This window comes from Cyprinus carpio, chromosome A5 (genome assembly GCF_018340385.1).
Source record: "Cyprinus carpio isolate SPL01 chromosome A5, ASM1834038v1, whole genome shotgun sequence".
NCBI classification, from domain to species: domain Eukaryota; kingdom Metazoa; phylum Chordata; class Actinopteri; order Cypriniformes; family Cyprinidae; genus Cyprinus; species Cyprinus carpio.
This window is the reverse complement of record NC_056576.1, coordinates 30,676,739-30,693,538: the sequence shown is the minus strand read 5'-3', so window position 1 is coordinate 30,693,538 and position 16,800 is coordinate 30,676,739. Positions and strand designations below refer to the sequence as shown.

At 36.2% G+C, this 16,800-nt stretch overlaps 2 protein-coding genes, 1 long non-coding RNA gene and 1 other non-coding gene across 10 annotated transcripts in view; 1 reads left to right on the top strand and 3 right to left on the bottom strand.

Moving 5' to 3' along the window:
- The window catches only part of si:ch211-209a2.2 (L-asparaginase), a 43,718-nt gene that overhangs the window by 1,478 nt on the left and 25,440 nt on the right, over positions 1-16,800 (top strand). For 2 of the 6 annotated variants that reach the window (XM_042756874.1, XM_042756869.1), the window contains exons 1-6: positions 5,439-5,632; positions 5,874-5,969; positions 7,334-7,497; positions 8,303-8,386; positions 9,065-9,164; positions 9,252-9,314. In XM_042756874.1, the coding sequence (XP_042612808.1) occupies positions 5,522-5,632; positions 5,874-5,969; positions 7,334-7,497; positions 8,303-8,386; positions 9,065-9,164; positions 9,252-9,314 (618 nt within the window). In that variant the 5' untranslated portion in view covers positions 5,439-5,521. Of the gene's footprint in view, positions 1-115; positions 455-1,991; positions 2,120-5,438; positions 5,633-5,873; positions 5,970-7,333; positions 7,498-8,302; positions 8,387-9,064; positions 9,165-9,251; positions 9,315-9,697; positions 10,438-16,800 lie in introns of those variants that run through there. The other 4 variants (XM_042756873.1, XM_042756872.1, XM_042756871.1 and 1 more) reach the window with 4 other exon arrangements.
- On the bottom strand, positions 1,616-3,609 carry LOC109066879. Its single transcript, XR_002013734.2, has 5 exons — positions 3,309-3,609; positions 3,045-3,128; positions 2,692-2,748; positions 1,987-2,041; positions 1,616-1,753 (listed from the first exon to the last, which is right to left on the bottom strand). It is a non-coding gene; the product is annotated as an uncharacterized LOC109066879 (long non-coding RNA).
- On the bottom strand, positions 2,827-2,960 carry LOC122145216. The gene has a single exon (XR_006160168.1). It is a non-coding gene; the product is annotated as a small nucleolar RNA SNORA18 (small nucleolar RNA).
- LOC109066876 (double C2-like domain-containing protein beta) overlaps positions 11,501-16,800 on the bottom strand; it is a 79,694-nt gene continuing 74,394 nt past the window's right edge. For both annotated transcript variants that reach the window (XM_042756866.1, XM_042756867.1), the window contains 3 exons: positions 16,699-16,780; positions 16,514-16,610; positions 11,501-13,410 (listed from right to left, as the gene is read on the bottom strand). In XM_042756866.1, coding sequence (XP_042612800.1) covers positions 13,274-13,410; positions 16,514-16,610; positions 16,699-16,780 — 316 coding nt within the window. In that variant the 3' untranslated portion in view covers positions 11,501-13,273. The remainder of the gene's footprint in view (positions 13,411-16,513; positions 16,611-16,698; positions 16,781-16,800) is intronic.

The window sequence follows — 16,800 nt, the reverse complement described above, 5'->3', positions numbered from 1 at the left end:
GAATGAAACATATGTAGCCACTTGAAGTAATTTCCTCCCAGCTAGAATTTTAAAACAGTAAATTATATTTATATATATATATATATATATATATATATATAAATTATACTAAAATATAAACACAGCAAATAGTAAGTCATTTGAAGCAACCATGTTCAACACGCGTAATGCATAATTACATCATGACACCCCTTAATGTACCAAGTCCTGGCCCAGAATGCATCATCTAATGCAAGGTGGCAGAAGTTTAATGATTCACAAGTGTGGTCTATTGGTAACCAGGGCCGGTGCTGCAGAGCGTCATAAAAACAACAAGCATTCTTTGTGTGCAGCTGTGATAAGATCCCTGGGACACTCTGATCTCTCACAGGGACAGGCATTGTTCGGTTCAAAGGACAGCACTGCTCTTTAGACACCATTCCTTTCAGCATTACTACTCAGAACACACCGAGTGGTAAGGTTTGGACTTTGACTTCTTTGCTTTCTTTTTTCTGAATATCAGGTGTGTGTGTTACCAGGTAAATGTTTTTAAATATGCAACAGTCTCTCTAGAACTAACATGCTTTCTTGTAAAAGTTAACTTAAACATTGAAAAAGCCAAATTAGTATTTTGAGTAGAGAATCTTTAGAGAAACTGTTCAGCCAGCAGTGAATTTCTCTTCTGTAATGCACTTTATAAAGAAAATGTAACAATAAAGGCTAAATGACCCTAACATCAGACTACATCTTTCTCTAAACACAAGGATCAACTTTACACCTTTTGTCATCAAAGACAGTCAAAGGCAAAAAAGCTTTTGACTATTTTCATACTGACTTAATACTCCTTGAATACTAAATTGACTTGAAGCTTGTGTAAATGCAAATCGAAATGAATCAGACTCAAGTGAATAAAATACTCAAGTCCATTCGGTTGCTTGGCCTGAACAATTTCTCTTTTCTAACCAGGTACTTTATGAACAAATTCCCAGCTGAAAGTACACTTTAGGACATTCCCCAGAGAGCAAATACAGCAATAGAACATTCGCGCACTCACAATAAAGGCTTAGTTACACACTCAAAGGCAGCTTGTCAAAGCAGCAGCACTAAACACTACGTTCTGCACAGAGAATCCTTTAATCTGAACCCCATGACCCACACGAAGCCCTGAGAACCAATCTCCTACTGGCATGACACTGGCTATGAGGCTTCAAATCTTAATGTTATCCTCTCTAAGGTGTGCTCAAAATGAGAAAACTGTAGCACAAATAAGTTTAATGGCTAAATTACACTAAGAGAAACTGTTAGCATTCATGTTGGGAGATATTTGGGATTACATTTGCCCTTCTCCCTTTTTGAAAATAAACAAATCCTTAAACCAGATACCTTTCACACTTTATTTATTGAAAATAAACCACAAAATCCTCCAAAGCAGAAGGTTTACAGATTCGTTGTGCAGTATGATCTCCTCACCAGCAACAACTGTTGAAGACAGAAGTAATTACGAAAGTAATTAAGTTCATATCGAAAGTGCGAATACAATAAGCCAATGACATTGCTTAAAGTAAATCAGGTGTTGCCCCAAAGACAGCAAGCAGTTTATATTGTAAAAAAAACCTGCAAAACACCTCATAGGGCACTGATGTTGGATCACGGCGTTAAGGATCGCCAGTGAAAAGAAGTGGCTGACCCCCTTTGAAAGTGATCCAAAGATGTGGAACAGCTCTCACCTTCCAAGAAAAGTCTGGCTGGGAAACCCTTCACTCCAACTCCAAACCTGTTACAGCAAAAACAATTAAAGACGTACAACCTTGCATTGAGTTGCATATTGAGGGCATTTAAGGAAATGTTCCTAATAAATCCCAACAGAAATACAACTGAAGCGACTCATTAGGATGGGTTTTAATTTTCGGTCATGTCCACAGCAAGTCAGGAACTATGTATCCTAAAAGCCTTGGTATATGACCAAATACATCACAGACAGGAAAGGTTTAAGAACAAATTCCTTACTTTTCTTTTTACAGTACTGGAAGAACATTCATTCTTCAATCTAGCCATATGGGACCTGTGGGGACAACACGGACACATCAGGATCATCAAGACGCACTGAGCAATTGAAAATGTCAGAAGGCATCGAAAACAAGTAGGTCGCAGTGAGCAGTTATCCTGGGGATGACATGTTGGATATGTGAGAGAATTGAAAGCACACCCGCACTGCACTAGAGAGGCTGTACAGAAAAGTTCACATCAAAAACAGCTTGGCTTCCAGCTTGAGCTGCGTGATTAATTGAAGTAAAACCAAAATCACAATATGGCTCATTTCAATTATCAAATACTGTGGTTTCAATTTTGCACGGCACTGCATTCTTATACATGAAGCGGTCTCTTCAGTGTCTCGGCGCAGCTTGGTTCACAGTAAGTGCTGCTCCACACAAATTCATCTCTGCATCTGGGAATGCAACGTGTAGCAACCAACTTTTCAACACTTGTGTGAAGTGCTTATAAACTGGCTGCATTATAAAAAAAAATAAAAATAAGGCCTTGTCTCGACCACCACCAGGACCCAACAACAAACACATAAGGTCCAATAAAAGCGTGTGTCAAGGTTCTCTAGCACTGGCATATGAACATTCCAGTCAGTCACATACAACTGGATGCAGATACCAACAGTGCTGACTAATAAGATTTCTAATAAACCACTTTAACATTACAAACCTCCAATCACCAAAACCGGGGTGTTGTGCCTTCTAGTGGGCATCCTTCAGATCACACCTACAGAGTGGAAATATCAAGTTGAGATTTTGTTCTTCTCTATGCCTTACAAATTAAGGTACATCCTTTAAGCTCATTGAATGTACTGCAGCGTTATCCCACAAAGCTAATGATATCAGCGACATGGGTAAAGCGATACTACAGACTTAATCTCTGAGGCATTTCCAACGACTAAGCTCTACTGAGAGGGGCAAGTCGGGATAGACCTCAATTAAACCAAATAATTTAATACATTTTGAAATGTTACAGATAAAATAAGAGTTACTATTATTAAAACGTCATTCAGTGACACTTACCATCAGGACAAGCTTCTTTAGATGCAAAAAATGCATTTTATGCATTCATTCCCAGGATTATTCACCCACATTTTGTTCTGAAGCCTGAAAGCATAGAGAAACGTAAGAAAAGCATAGCATGTCTACATTTTAAGAACAATGAAAGGGAGTTTGAGTGTTCAGAAAGGCACATCCTCTTTCATAGTTTATAAGAGCAGTTGAACATTAACGCCAATCATCATCACAAAACTCTGGCAATTCATCATTATCCTGACAAATTCTTACCCAATTGGCCGGTCTGTTCACAACAGGACCTTTTACGCCATCCGAACCCTGAAAGCACACACCCCTCATTTGAAATGACATGTAATAAAAAAAAAAACAGCAATATTTTCTTTGGCAAAAATGTCTCTTCTCATAAGTAGCACTGTTATTTGGTGGCCACAACAGTGAGTTGCAAGAGAAGGGAATTGTAATTTTTGCACTGCACTAGTTCCTAAGCCCACTATGACTAGACTGTGACTATTACTGTGCATTTTCTTTCCAAACCACTTCTAAAAAAAAAATAAAAAAATAAAAACCAAACTTACAATTATGTTTGTGTATGTTTCTATTAATTATAATTATGGAGAGGGATAAGAATTCCCTGTTGGAAGAAACAGAAGAACATTAGCCTTTTTATCGTCCTAAATTACAGCAGCTGAGACATGATGGGGATATTCCAGGCCTCATTGTCATCACTGCAACTATTATACAGTGATGAAAGCAAACCTGGTGTTTTTCTAGCCGAGCAGATCGAGGAACTTCCCTATTTGAGAAATTCCGCTTGTGATGATCTGCTTGGCAGTCTACGAGATCTGATCAAGCTATAAACACGTGCTCCTCACAATGACCAAATCACTCTAAATGAATCAGTACAGTGCAATACAACTGGTGCATTTCACTACAGAAGCAATCGGAATAAAGAACTTTTTAGTTCGCTAGTTTTCTCTATGCACACGAGTCCGCAGGACTATTCACCACGTGGTGTGGGCTACTATTTGCTAAAACGTAAAAGAAAGACTTTCCTTCAAACCTATTAAATGTTACCATACAATAAACTTAAGAGAACACAAGCTGGGTAACTGAAATGCTGAAATAGCAGATACAGACATAGAAAACAGGCCAAGTACCTAGTTTAAGCCACACTTCTTCACAAGCACTCGCAGACGGGCTGAAGCTGAGAAAGACACCGGATGAAGAGCGCCACATTTTATAGCGCAGGATCTGACTTCACGACATTTTACGGCTCTGCGGTTGTGGCTAGAGGGATACAGCACAAACCGGAACCTAACAATAAATTTAATTTTCTATCTATTAGATTGTGTTTTATTAACGTCTACACCTATCCCAACCCTAAACCTACCCCTTACAATAATGCAAAAATAGTAATTATTGTTGTACAGTGTGCGAAAAATTACGTTATATTGATGTGCGCATGCGCAGTAGTTTTTGCTGTATGCCATCTAGCCTTCCCTAAGCCTACCCCTTACAATAATGCATATATATATATATATATATATATATATATATATATATATATATATATATATATATATATATATATATATATATATATATATATATGTATATACATGTATATGTATATATATGTATATGTATATATGTATATATATATATATCTATATATATATATATATATATATATATATATATATATATATATATATATATATATATATATATATATATATATGTATATATATATATGTATATGCCTTAACCCTCCTCTGCATTTATTTCTGTGGTAACGTTAAGCAATTAAAATCGACAAATATTTAGAAGTATTAAACTCACTGATCTATAATAGTGATCGGTAAATAAACTCGATATAAGCTCTAAATATTTGAGAAAAAAAGTTTCATTGAGAGATTTAATTTATAAATTGATTATTGTTCAACAGAAAAATAATCTGTTGTCCAATTCTTTTTTTCCCCTTTTTGTAATTCTATACACAAAGATGAAAAAATATTAGAAGGAAAACATATATTCAACATGAATAATTTATATATATATATATATATATATATATATATATATATATATATATATATATATATATATATATATATATATGTGTGTGTGTGTGTGTGTAGAATTTATTATATGATTATATTATTGATTATAATTATAAAATTAGTGATTCATTTACTGTAATTAAATTTTAACTTTTTAATGACATTTTTTAATGAAAAATTGTATATTCACAAGAACACACACACACACACACACTTCTAATAAAGTCACTTAAAACTATTCAGTTGTTTCTTCATTGATACATAATAATAATAATAATAATAATAAATGTTGGGAAAGTCCAATTTATTTGAGCTCTCTACAAATGCGAGACACGTGACCTTTCGCGCCAGTATATTGACGCAAGTGCGCTTGACCTTTAAATTAACGTTAGTCTGTGGTTTGCATGTTATTCTTTAATTATGGGGGTTTGTTTGTCAAGAAAAGAGATACCTGATGAAATTTACCGATACTGGTCTGCTGTAGCATCTTCTCTTCGCCTCGGATGGCTTGGGACGAGTAACGTGAGGACGGTTCGTGTTACCAACGTCCGCAAAATTATCTGAAAGAACTGACGTTAACGTAACGTTACAGTAATCTGTGTATCACTGAACAACAGACCTGGCTAGGCTGAATGTAATCATTAAGTTGGTAGTAAGTCAGAGTTAGTATCACTACGGCGTGGTGATATTAAGCAAGGAGTTTGTAAAATTAAATCAGTATTACTTCCTCAAGTAACCGTCCACCGTTTTCAAATGGCTTTCTTTTCTCCAGGAGATGAAAGCGTGCCAGCTTGCTCTTTTCCCTAATCTGTTGAACTCCTCAGCCGTAGAAGAAGATATTCTCGGCCTGGAGGAACATCTACGAGAGGTACTGTATCTGTGTCTGTGCTAATATTAAACATATGAACGTTATGTTTGTTTCCTGTCAGGTCTGTAACGTTACTGGGCTAATGTGCAGCAGAGTAATGTACCCTTCAAACTCACTTTTGATAAGTTAGCTCTGTATGTCACTTTATTGCACTTTAGTTCCATTTTAACCAGATTAGATCTTCCCAAATGAAGTTGGGATAATCTGCATATCTGTTTTGCAGTTAGTGCAGTCAGTGCTACTGTAACATGTCACTAAATACTACACATAGATCAAAAGTAAATCTTTTTAAGACTGCAAAGAGCCTTAAGAAGTTAGTTAGTCTAGGTCTGACTTGCATAATGCAAATGTCAGCCTGAAATATAATTTAAAAGACAAGACGAATGCTTTGTTACATTTTAGTGTTTCACCTGATCAGGTCTCTCTGGTTTAGAAACTAATTTAGAAATATAGGATCAGGCCGAAGACGGTTTGACCACCTCATGCAAGATCACAGGACTTTAAATCTTAAAGGGATACTCCACCCCAAAATGAAAATGTTGTCATTAATCACTTACCCCCATGTCGTTCCTAACACGTAAAAGCTTTGTTCGTCTTCGGAACATAATTTAAGATATTTTGGATGAAAACCGGGAGGCCTGTGACTGTCCCATAGACTGCCAAGTAAATAACAGTGTCAATAACGCATGCTCTTCTGTATCATCCGCGCCACATGGATGCGCTGTTTCTACGTGTATTTAGCTTTGATTTGGAATAAAACAGCGCATCCTTGTGGCGGGGATGACACAGAAGAGCTTATGCTGCATACAGTGATATGGAGAGACACAGAGGAGACTGTTGACAAAGGAATTATTGAATAAAGTCATATTTTTGTTTTCTTCGCTTACAAAAAGTGTTCCCGTCACTTCATATAACCCAGATTGCACGTCTGATGGCAGATGGAGTATTCTGACAACGACTTTCATAACTTTTATGGACCTTGACACTGTTTTTACTTGGCAGTCTATGGGACAGTCACAGGCCTCCCGGTTTTCATCCAAAATATCTTAAATTGTGTTCCGAAGACGAACGAAGCTTTTACGGAGTTGAAACGACATGGGGGTAAGTGATTATTGACAAAATTTTCATTTTGGGGTGGAGTATCCCTTTAAAAACAATAATTAAAATTAATTGGTGTTATCAAAGTTTATTGGTTATGTAATCATAGGCTATTTATCTCAGATATCGACAAAAATAAATACAATTAAAGAATTAATAAAAAGTAATATTTATTGTTAACAGTGTAAAAAGGAAATAAAAATTACACATCTCAAAAAAGGGTGTACCTACCCCAAATGTGTATTTCTGTATATTTCTTGTGATAGGGTGCTGATGTCTCAAGTGGTGATGAGCGCGGTAGGACACCTCTGCATGTGGCAGCAGGAGAAGGCCATTTAAACGCCGTTCGCTTCTTGCTGCAGCAGGGAGCAGATGTGAATGCCACCGACTGTGAGGAAGAAACCCCGCTTCGAGATGCCATACGCTGCAAGTACTTATCACGTTTGTGTGCTTTGCTGGGTATACATTGCATACAAAGGTTAGAAATTAATTTCTCCATTAAGGGGAATAATTTGCCCCCTGAAATTGATTTCCAGGGGCTTTTTTTTCTTCCTTTGTTTGGCCAATTTTTATAATTTAATTAATTAATTGTATCCGTGTTGTATTTTGTACTTACATTTAATCAATTACTTCAATATCTCAGAATACTATACCAAAACCAAAGCTGTCTTTATACTGCAAAGGTGGAACAGAAACTGCATCTGACATGGCATTTATGTTTATTTGCACAGACTGTTTAATGCTATTCAAATGTGGCTTACATGTATTTATACTAAAAATGCACAATATACAATAAATAGCCTAGATGAAGGATATAAATGATAAAAAATTAAAAAATAACTTGCATCGTAAGGCTGCAGTTTTATTACAAATGGTGTGCACTCATGGTCAGTGAGCTCTACACTTTAAAAAAAACAAAAACAAACCAAAACACATTTTCAGAGGTGACTATTCTAAACACATTTCACTGGCCATTTCATTCATAAATTCAACAGAAATATGTGTGAATGTTTAAAATGCTTAATGAAAAAACACGTAAAAAGAAATCTGATGCAACATGAGCAGATCTAGATCAAATAACACAGTCAGCAGCACATTCCACATTTCACTTTAATTGCGACAGATGTAATAGATTTAGTTTAATTGTGCTGGGGCATTTATTGCCCCAAAATCCCCTGTTAATTTCCGACCCTGTTGCATACCTAGGTTTACTGATTAATCTTTTAAATCACTAGGAGTTTGGAGGTGGTGGAGCTTTTAATTTCTGCAGGGGCACGTTTGGAAAAATCCTCAGAGGAACTTGGGGTTGAGATGTGCTGGTAAGTGTAAGTTAATTTCACAAAAGAGTGCACTTGATAAAAGGTGTCAATCTGATGAACATGTTATTGGTTAAAGGGATACTCCACTCCAAGATGAAAATTTCGTTCCAAACCTGTAAAAGTTTCTTTCGTCTTCGGAAACACAATGTAAGATATTTTGGATGAAAACCGGGAGGCTTGTGACTGTCCTATAGACTGCCAAGTAACTTACACTGTCAAGGTCCAGAAAAGTATGAAACAGATTTGACAGAATAGTCCATCTGCCATTCAGCTCATATTCTCCAAAATGGCGCTACGGTGATGCGGAGAGACACAGAGGAGGCAAATTGTTGAATAAAGTTGCTATTTTTGTTTTATTTGCGTACAAAAAGTATTCTCGCCGCTTCATAATGTTACGGTTGAACCACTGATGGCAGATGGACTATTCTGATGATGTCTTTCATACTTTTCTGGACCTTGACAGTGTAAGTTACTTGGCAGTCTATGGGACAGTCACAAGCCTCCCGGTTTTCATCCAAAATATCTTATATTGTGTTCGGAAGACGAACGAAGCTTTTACGGGTTTGGAACGACATGGGGGTAAGTGATTAATAACAAAATGTTCATTTTGGGGTGGAGTATCCCATTAACCTTAATAGCAATAATTGTTATCTTTTTAATATGGATTGTGCTTTTCAGTCTTGCATTCCTTGGAGACACAGAACAGATGGAGGCGTGGAAGAAGGCTGGAGTCAGTTTTAATGTTTCTGATGCTCACGGTCGAACTCCCTTACACGTGGTGAGGTTTTCCCAGACATGTTAAGTGAATGTTGCTTCTATGATAAGCATCTAAGCCTGGCTCATCTTCCTTCATTTGCTTTTATAGGCGGTGTGTACCAATCAGCCTGAAATGGTGAAGTTCTGTGTCCGCAATGGATCGGATCTTGAGGTATGGAGTTTAAAAAGCAGTGATTTATCTGTCAAAAGTTTGGACACACATACATTTTTTTGTTCAGTAAGTTAAAATAATATCAAGTCATCAAAACTACAAAAAAAATCAAAAATGATCTTATATTTGGCCACATTGTAGCTTGATATCAAATGTGAAAAATTATAAATTATAACTCCATTTTGTTGGGAAAGTCATACTGTATGTATGCATAATTTATATTGTCTACAAACAAATTACATGCATTTAAGCAAAGCTCTTCAATCAGATTGTTTTTAAGATCATGAGAAAAAGATGTATCCTTACTTTTGGTACTGTAGTGATATAAGAGCATCACTGTACCTGCATTAAAAACATTATTTCAATCTTCTCTGAAATGATAGCAAAGGGACAGGTTCAACAACAGGCCTGTAGATGATGCTCAGAGACTAGGCTTACAACACATGGTGGAGCTGTTGAGTTATTAGAGCCATCCGGCTCAACCAGGCCCAGAACACTGAGGAACAGCAGGTGTCTGCACTTGTAAAAGAGTTCAGAGTTCTTCGTCATTAGATCATAAAACATTTTTTGCAAAAAGGAGTTAATTCCAATTTTTAAAAAAGATTTATTTGAGAAGGATAGTTGTTGTTTCTGTAAACGTTTGTTTTAGATGTTTTGGCACAACTAAAATAGGTTAATGAAACAATAAAACATTCCTAACATTATTATAATTATATATTTTTTAATCATTTGTATTCAGTATTTAGTTCCAAGGTTGCTGTTTTCTTCCAGTTTGATAGTAATCTACAAGACAAAAAGAGGCGAACTCATTTTCAGGTGTTTTTCTACTTTATTTGATATGGGTTTCCAGTTCTGAACATGATGTTAATACCAAATATCATTCGCCATAGTAAAAAACACACTCTAGATATAATACTTCAACAGTTTTGAAATTGGACAAAAACATATTCAGAAACAACAGATTCTGGTGTCTGACAGCAATTGATAATGATATTATAATTAAACCCTTAAAGGGATACTCCACCCCAAAATGAAAATTTTGTCATTAATCACTTACCCCCATGTCGTTCCAAACCCGTAAAAGCTACGTTCATCTTCAGAACATAATTTAAGAAATTTTAGATGAAACCGGGAGGACTGTGACTGTGCCATAGAGTGCCAAGTAAATAGCGGTGTCAAGGTCCATAAAAGGTATGAAAGTCGTTGTCAGAATACTCCATCTGCCATCAGACATGCAATCTGGTTTATATGAAGCGACGGGATATCACCGTATGCTGCGTATGCTCTTCTGTATCAGCCGCGCCACAAGGAAGTGATATGGAGAGACACAAAGGAGGCTGTTGACAAAGTAATTACTGAATAAAGTTGTTATTTTTGTTTTCGTCGCTTACAAAAAGTGTTACCCATTGCTTCATATAACCCAGATTGCACGTCTGATGGCAGATGGAGTATTCTGCCAAACGACTTTCATACCTTTTATGGACCTTGACACTGTTATTTGTTTGGCAGTCTATGGGACAGTCACAAGCCTCCCGGTTTTCATCCAAAATATCGTAAATTTTGTTCCGAAGACAAACGGATCTTTTACAGGTTTGGAACAATATGGGGGTAAGTAATTGACAAAATTTTCATTTTGAGGTAGAGTATCCCTTTAATGCTTTCTGTAGTTTATGATATTTCTACAGTATTTTCACTTCATGGTGACTTTTAACAACATAAATGTGACGTACACAAAAATTAACAGATGACCAAACACAATGTATTAAAGATCTTATAATACGGTTTACAAAAACAAAGCCAATCGGTTTCTTATTTAGTCTGAATGTTTAACACTACCAGATGCCAGAATCTGAAGTTATACAAGCATCCTCCACCTCAGCCTTGCACCCATGCCATCCACGGCACTACCACACAGTGTAAGGATACCCATAATGTGTCTTTAAGAGACAATGTTTTAACAGTGTAACACAGACAAGAATATTACTATGCCATATGTATTTTGTTTCCATATTAAAAGCTAATTTCAATCTAGGAATCTCTGTAAAGTGAGCGGTGCAAAAACACACTGTTACAAAAGAAAAGGCACGATAATTCGGCCATTCGGTGCAAGATTAAGGTGAACCAGGAGGAGAAATATATTGACTTCATCAGAGAACCACTATAATTTGCAAACAATTGCCTGAGAGTTAAAATGATCAAAACAAGACTTTATTTTTTGTAACATGCATTCACTTGTCCAGTCAATACAGCAACCTGACAGGCAATGCGATAGCGTTCAAAAGTACAAAAACGGTCCGAGAAGGAAGGCTGACATTCCTGGAGCATCCAAGAGCAGGAACTCTCTTTTTACAGAGGAGAACAGCAGTATCAAACATTAAGCAAAGTTATTTTAATGACAGCCCAAAAACATTGCATGCATTTTTATGCCATAGAGTTTGTTTACAAAAGCAAAAAGATTACAAAAATGTCACAGGAGTGGCTTGCACAATGAACGGTGTCAGAGAGTGATAAGGTTTCTCAGTTGGTGAACATACATCGTAGGTCTGTAGACAGGAGTTCTCCTTGAAGTTTCAAAGTGTTTAATAAATGGCCAAGATCTGAAGTCTTATTTGCAATCTAGAGTTTACCTTAATGAATAAAATCTATTGGTAATGAGGGAGAAAAACACAACTGTTAAATATACATTAATAATATCTACAAAACCCACCAATGGCATGCTAAATATGCAATAACACAGAAAGGTTAAAATAATACATTAGTTATAATTTAATGCCACAAAATTAAAATTAACATGTTAAAAGACTTTAACAGTATTTAAAAAAATATATTTAGTCATCTTTAAAATGCTCAAAGGAAGAATACGATAAACATGCTATTAATAAATCTCAAAACAATAGTTTGTTCAGTCCTTTTTTTGATTTACAGACTGAAGAATTTTAAGTAAAAGATATTAATGCAATATATGAATTGGGCTTGGGCAAAGTGTTTAATCCAAAAATGGATAATTAACACATTAAAACAATATTAGGATAAATGTCCAGATGAAAGTTGTATTATCCATAGTCTTCATTTCTAGAATAGCGCTTTTTCAGCAATTGTGTTTTCTCTGTGTAAACGGTTTCCTCTCTAGAAAAATGGCTATTGAAACTCTGCTGTGTGCTGTCTTAATATCACAGTTCATTTACAGTGAGAGTACAGAAACTAAAAGATAAATTACATTCATTAAGTAGACTGACTAGGAGGTTATTCAATTAAAAAACAACAACAACAAAAACAAAAACATTCTAGCCTGTTGTAATAGAAGGGGGCAGCAAAAACTCACTTATTTGTTGTGAGTTTATATTTGTAAGATTTTTTTAAACCTCCATCAACAGATATAATCTTCACAATCATCTGTCTGTTAAATACAATTGTGTAGTTTATCCCCCGGCCTTAGGATAGGCATCAGAAAGGTTTTGGACTGTAAACAGTATTGTTTTGGAAAGTGTATTTTCAGAGCCCCTCTGCTGCCATGATGCATATGCTTAATGATACATTTACTGAGAGCTAATGTCTGTAAACAGCATTCTTGAATACACATTAAACCTTGAAGATAGCCAAGAGAATGGAGAAAGAGAACAGTAGAGTGTGGTTAAATATTTGAAGACAGGGACTGATCTCTTGTTGGCTGTGGGAACATCTCTGCATTTTCAGTGAGGCTGTACAAACACAGGCTGATTAAAGACCCTTATATAAGCCCAAAAGCCACATCAAGCCACACAATCAGACTGTAAGCTCAACACCAGGAAAAGTACAAGAGATAAGAGCAGGTGTGTTAGTTGGGAACAGATACTGGCACCCATCTCTAAATCAGTGCACTGCTGGAGTGTTGATCCATCCATCGCAGGCTGCTGGGCTTTACATCGACATCATGTAGGAAAGGGGCAGGGCATCGGTGCAAGCACTAGAAAGAGAGCCTTTCAGTCATTGTACCCTGAACCAGGGAGTTCATTGGTTAACGTGTGCCAGCGCTCGATTTTCTTGTCCTTGTTTTTCAGACAGTCAAACCAGTGTTTTAGCCTCTCGCCATTGGCATTGATACCTAAAGAGAGTCCACCTGGAGAAAGGGTGGAAAAGTTCATTAAAATTGCTAAAAACAATCAAAGGTCAATAGATCCCCATGGGACTCGGGCATTGATTATAAGGATGACCTGCTCAAGAGAATTTCAGGCCTGTTGACAAAACTTGCCCAACTGGGTCAGCGCTAGATCTTACATCTTTTGATAATGTACATAAATTTTTTGCAAACCTAAACATTTGTTTTTCTGTCACATTTGTTTGCTAATTCAGCTTCTCAACCTGTCAGTTGGATAAACTCATCTAGCTGGCTGGTACAGTTGCAAGAATGGCTTGTGATAGTCTTGACATCAGTATGAATGGGTTGAAAATATCGAACCAGTAATGTTTTTCCTTTTATTTTCTGTTTCACATAAGTGTTTATAGCAAAATAATTTGGAGTTTTCTGTCATTATGGTAAATTATTATATTAGGAAATTATAGTAAATTGTCTTTGCAAATAAATAAAAAAAAATTGACAAATTATTTGTGTTGTATTATATAGAATGTGTCTGTAAAGTTTTAGCTCAAAATACCCCACACATCATTCATTATATCATTTTGAAAATGGCCATTTTGAGTGAAAGCAAAAACATGCTGTTTTTGTGCTTGTATCTTTAAATGCAAATGAGCTGCTTTCACCCACTTTTCCAGAATAGGGCTGTGCCTTTACAGCTCGTACCTTGAATACTCTGCCAAAACAACGTTTTAAAGCCATGTAAGTTGAAACTTCTGATATAGTGTTTTCTGAGTGCACACATCCTAAGCACGTGCACAGAAAGCAGCTGTCACACAGCATGCGAGTACTAAACTAAGTTCTTAAGCTTAAGTGGTCTAATACACACAAGGTTATGTTAAAAACACACAATTGACATAAACCCAGTCAGTTATCTGTGAACGTAAACAGCTGGGAAAGAAATCATGTTTACATTAGATTAGTGCTGGGCGGTTTGACCAAAAATTTATATCACGGTTTTTTTCTAAATTATGCCGGTTTCCCGGTTTATGACGTTTTTTTTTTTTTTTTTTTTTCATGCATAATCAGGTGTTCAATGCATTTTCTGCTGGTTGTTATTCCAAGACGTGCTTTTAGCCCGACAGCACTTGCATAAAATGGTTGTTTGGTCGACGTCGGATTTTTGGAAACCAAAAACCCTCCAAACAACAGACCAGGCTCCTCTTTTTGGCACAAGTTCTTCTGTGTCATGTTCTACTAGTTCTGCAGCATCCATCTTCCCTGTAACACCTGTTTCACACGCGTTTGCAGTCCGCTACTGATCCGCGGCTGTTTAGTCCACAAACACAACATTTGTTCATTGTTTTGATTTCATATCATGTAAAAAACACACACACACACACACCATATATATATATATATATATATATATATATATATATATATATAATTTTTTTTTTCTCTCAGCATTGTGAGTCTTTTATCACAGAACAGTAACAATCTTTCATAGTTATAGACATTAGTTTTAAAAATAAATATAAACAATGCATTATTCATGCATTTTACTTCTAGGTTTGTATAATAAGCTGCTCAAGCAAGCGGCAAAACATTTAAACACAATAATTAGCCTACTTTTCTTGTTAAAATATTTAAAATTAAAACACCACAGACAGAAACAGTCTCGTGCCTTTTGCATTTTAATCTTTATCACAAGCAATCCCACGGGTCTTAATGAACTTTGTTTTTCTGCCTCCATAAAAGTGAATATATATATATTGTTTTCCTTGTTTAACTAAAAGTGCACTTTTTTCTTGTTTTAAACCTAGCCAAAAACCCATGTGTTGCGTGTGAAACAGCTTTAATTAGTATACATTTATTGTGAAATGACTGCATTTCCGTGTAAATCCATGTTCATTTTTTCCGCGAACCATGCGCTGTCATTTTAATTCAGCGCATGCAGCAAAGCAAAAATAGACTCGGTACATAAACGTTCGCTGCACCGCTCCTGGATCGCACTGATGGACCGCAACCTCGTGCAGTATGAACGCTGGAATCCGTTAACATGGGTGCGTAAAAAAAATACGCAACGCATACGCACTGCAGACGGAGTATGTGTGAAAAAGGCGTTATAACGTAACACCAGAGCACTACTGTGTTTACCGCTGTCGCTGCTTAGAAGTGCAACATTGTAAAGGGTCCGTCTGAAACAGTGTGCCGCGGCCGCGGTGCAGCATAACGTTACGAACGTTGAGTAATTAAATACATCGGTATGGCGGTATATTAAAAATTAACATCGTAACGAAAATATACACCGGTTTTCGGTGTAAACCGGTATACCGCCCAGCACTACATTAGATCGGTGTATTAAGGTGGCTTTCACACTGGGCTCGTTTGCTGTGGTTCGAACCCGAGTGCGATTGTTCCCGGCAACCCCCGCGTAGTTCTCAGAGTAATATGAGACATTGCGCTCTACTTTTGTGTCCTTAAACCCTCCTTTTTTTGGGTCGACAGCTTATAAAAATGTAGTTCTGGGTTTTTTAGCTTGTTTGCTGTACACCTTGTCACATAGCAGCTTTTAGACATTCTGCTTTTTGTTATAAGTGACGTGTCGTCACTTTGTACAGATTCTGCAATTTGATTGTTCAGAGACACTGCTTATGATTTATGTGGATTAAAAAAATGAGTGGGTGGATTTTTAACTTTATAGGGTAGTTGTGTACACACATTGCCAACACACAGTCATGTCCAAACACCATGTAAAAGTGATTTTTACATAATAGGAGCCCTTTAATGAAACAATGTAAAAATGATACTGTTACAATAAGAAATGTAAAATTATTTTAAATATAAAATGACTAAGTTCATATAAAATTACATTTATAAATTGGGTCCTGTGAAAATGTGAGCAGGGCAAAAAGAACTCTGAACTACTGGCCTGACCAGACAATCAGAAAAAAATCTTTACTGCTGAGCCCTGGGATTGCATCTTAAATTGTAAAATGAAGTAACCGTTGGTACTACATTCAACAGGTAGCATACCATTAAAATAAGATCTTAATGCAAAAAATAAAAATATAGCCTAAAAATAATATTAAATAATAATAAAAGATAAAAACAGATTTAACAAGATTTTGTAAATGGGTCTTACCAATGAAATCATTGGATTTTCCAATGTCATAGTCCCAAACCGTCACCTCCAGGGTCTTTTTGCTGAGGTCAGCGTACTTGATCTCATAGAAAAACTCCTGTAGTAGGGAGAATGGAATTAGCATTTATAAAAGCAAATGTGAGTTACAGAGTCTGTAAATCAGGCACTGGTCAGGTTAATCTTACTTCATTAAATTCAGGGTTGAGGGTCTTCTTTTTGACAGCTGTCTTGTGCTTTGATTTTTTGTTCTCATCTGGCTTGAGATACCTGAAATACATTGGTGATGT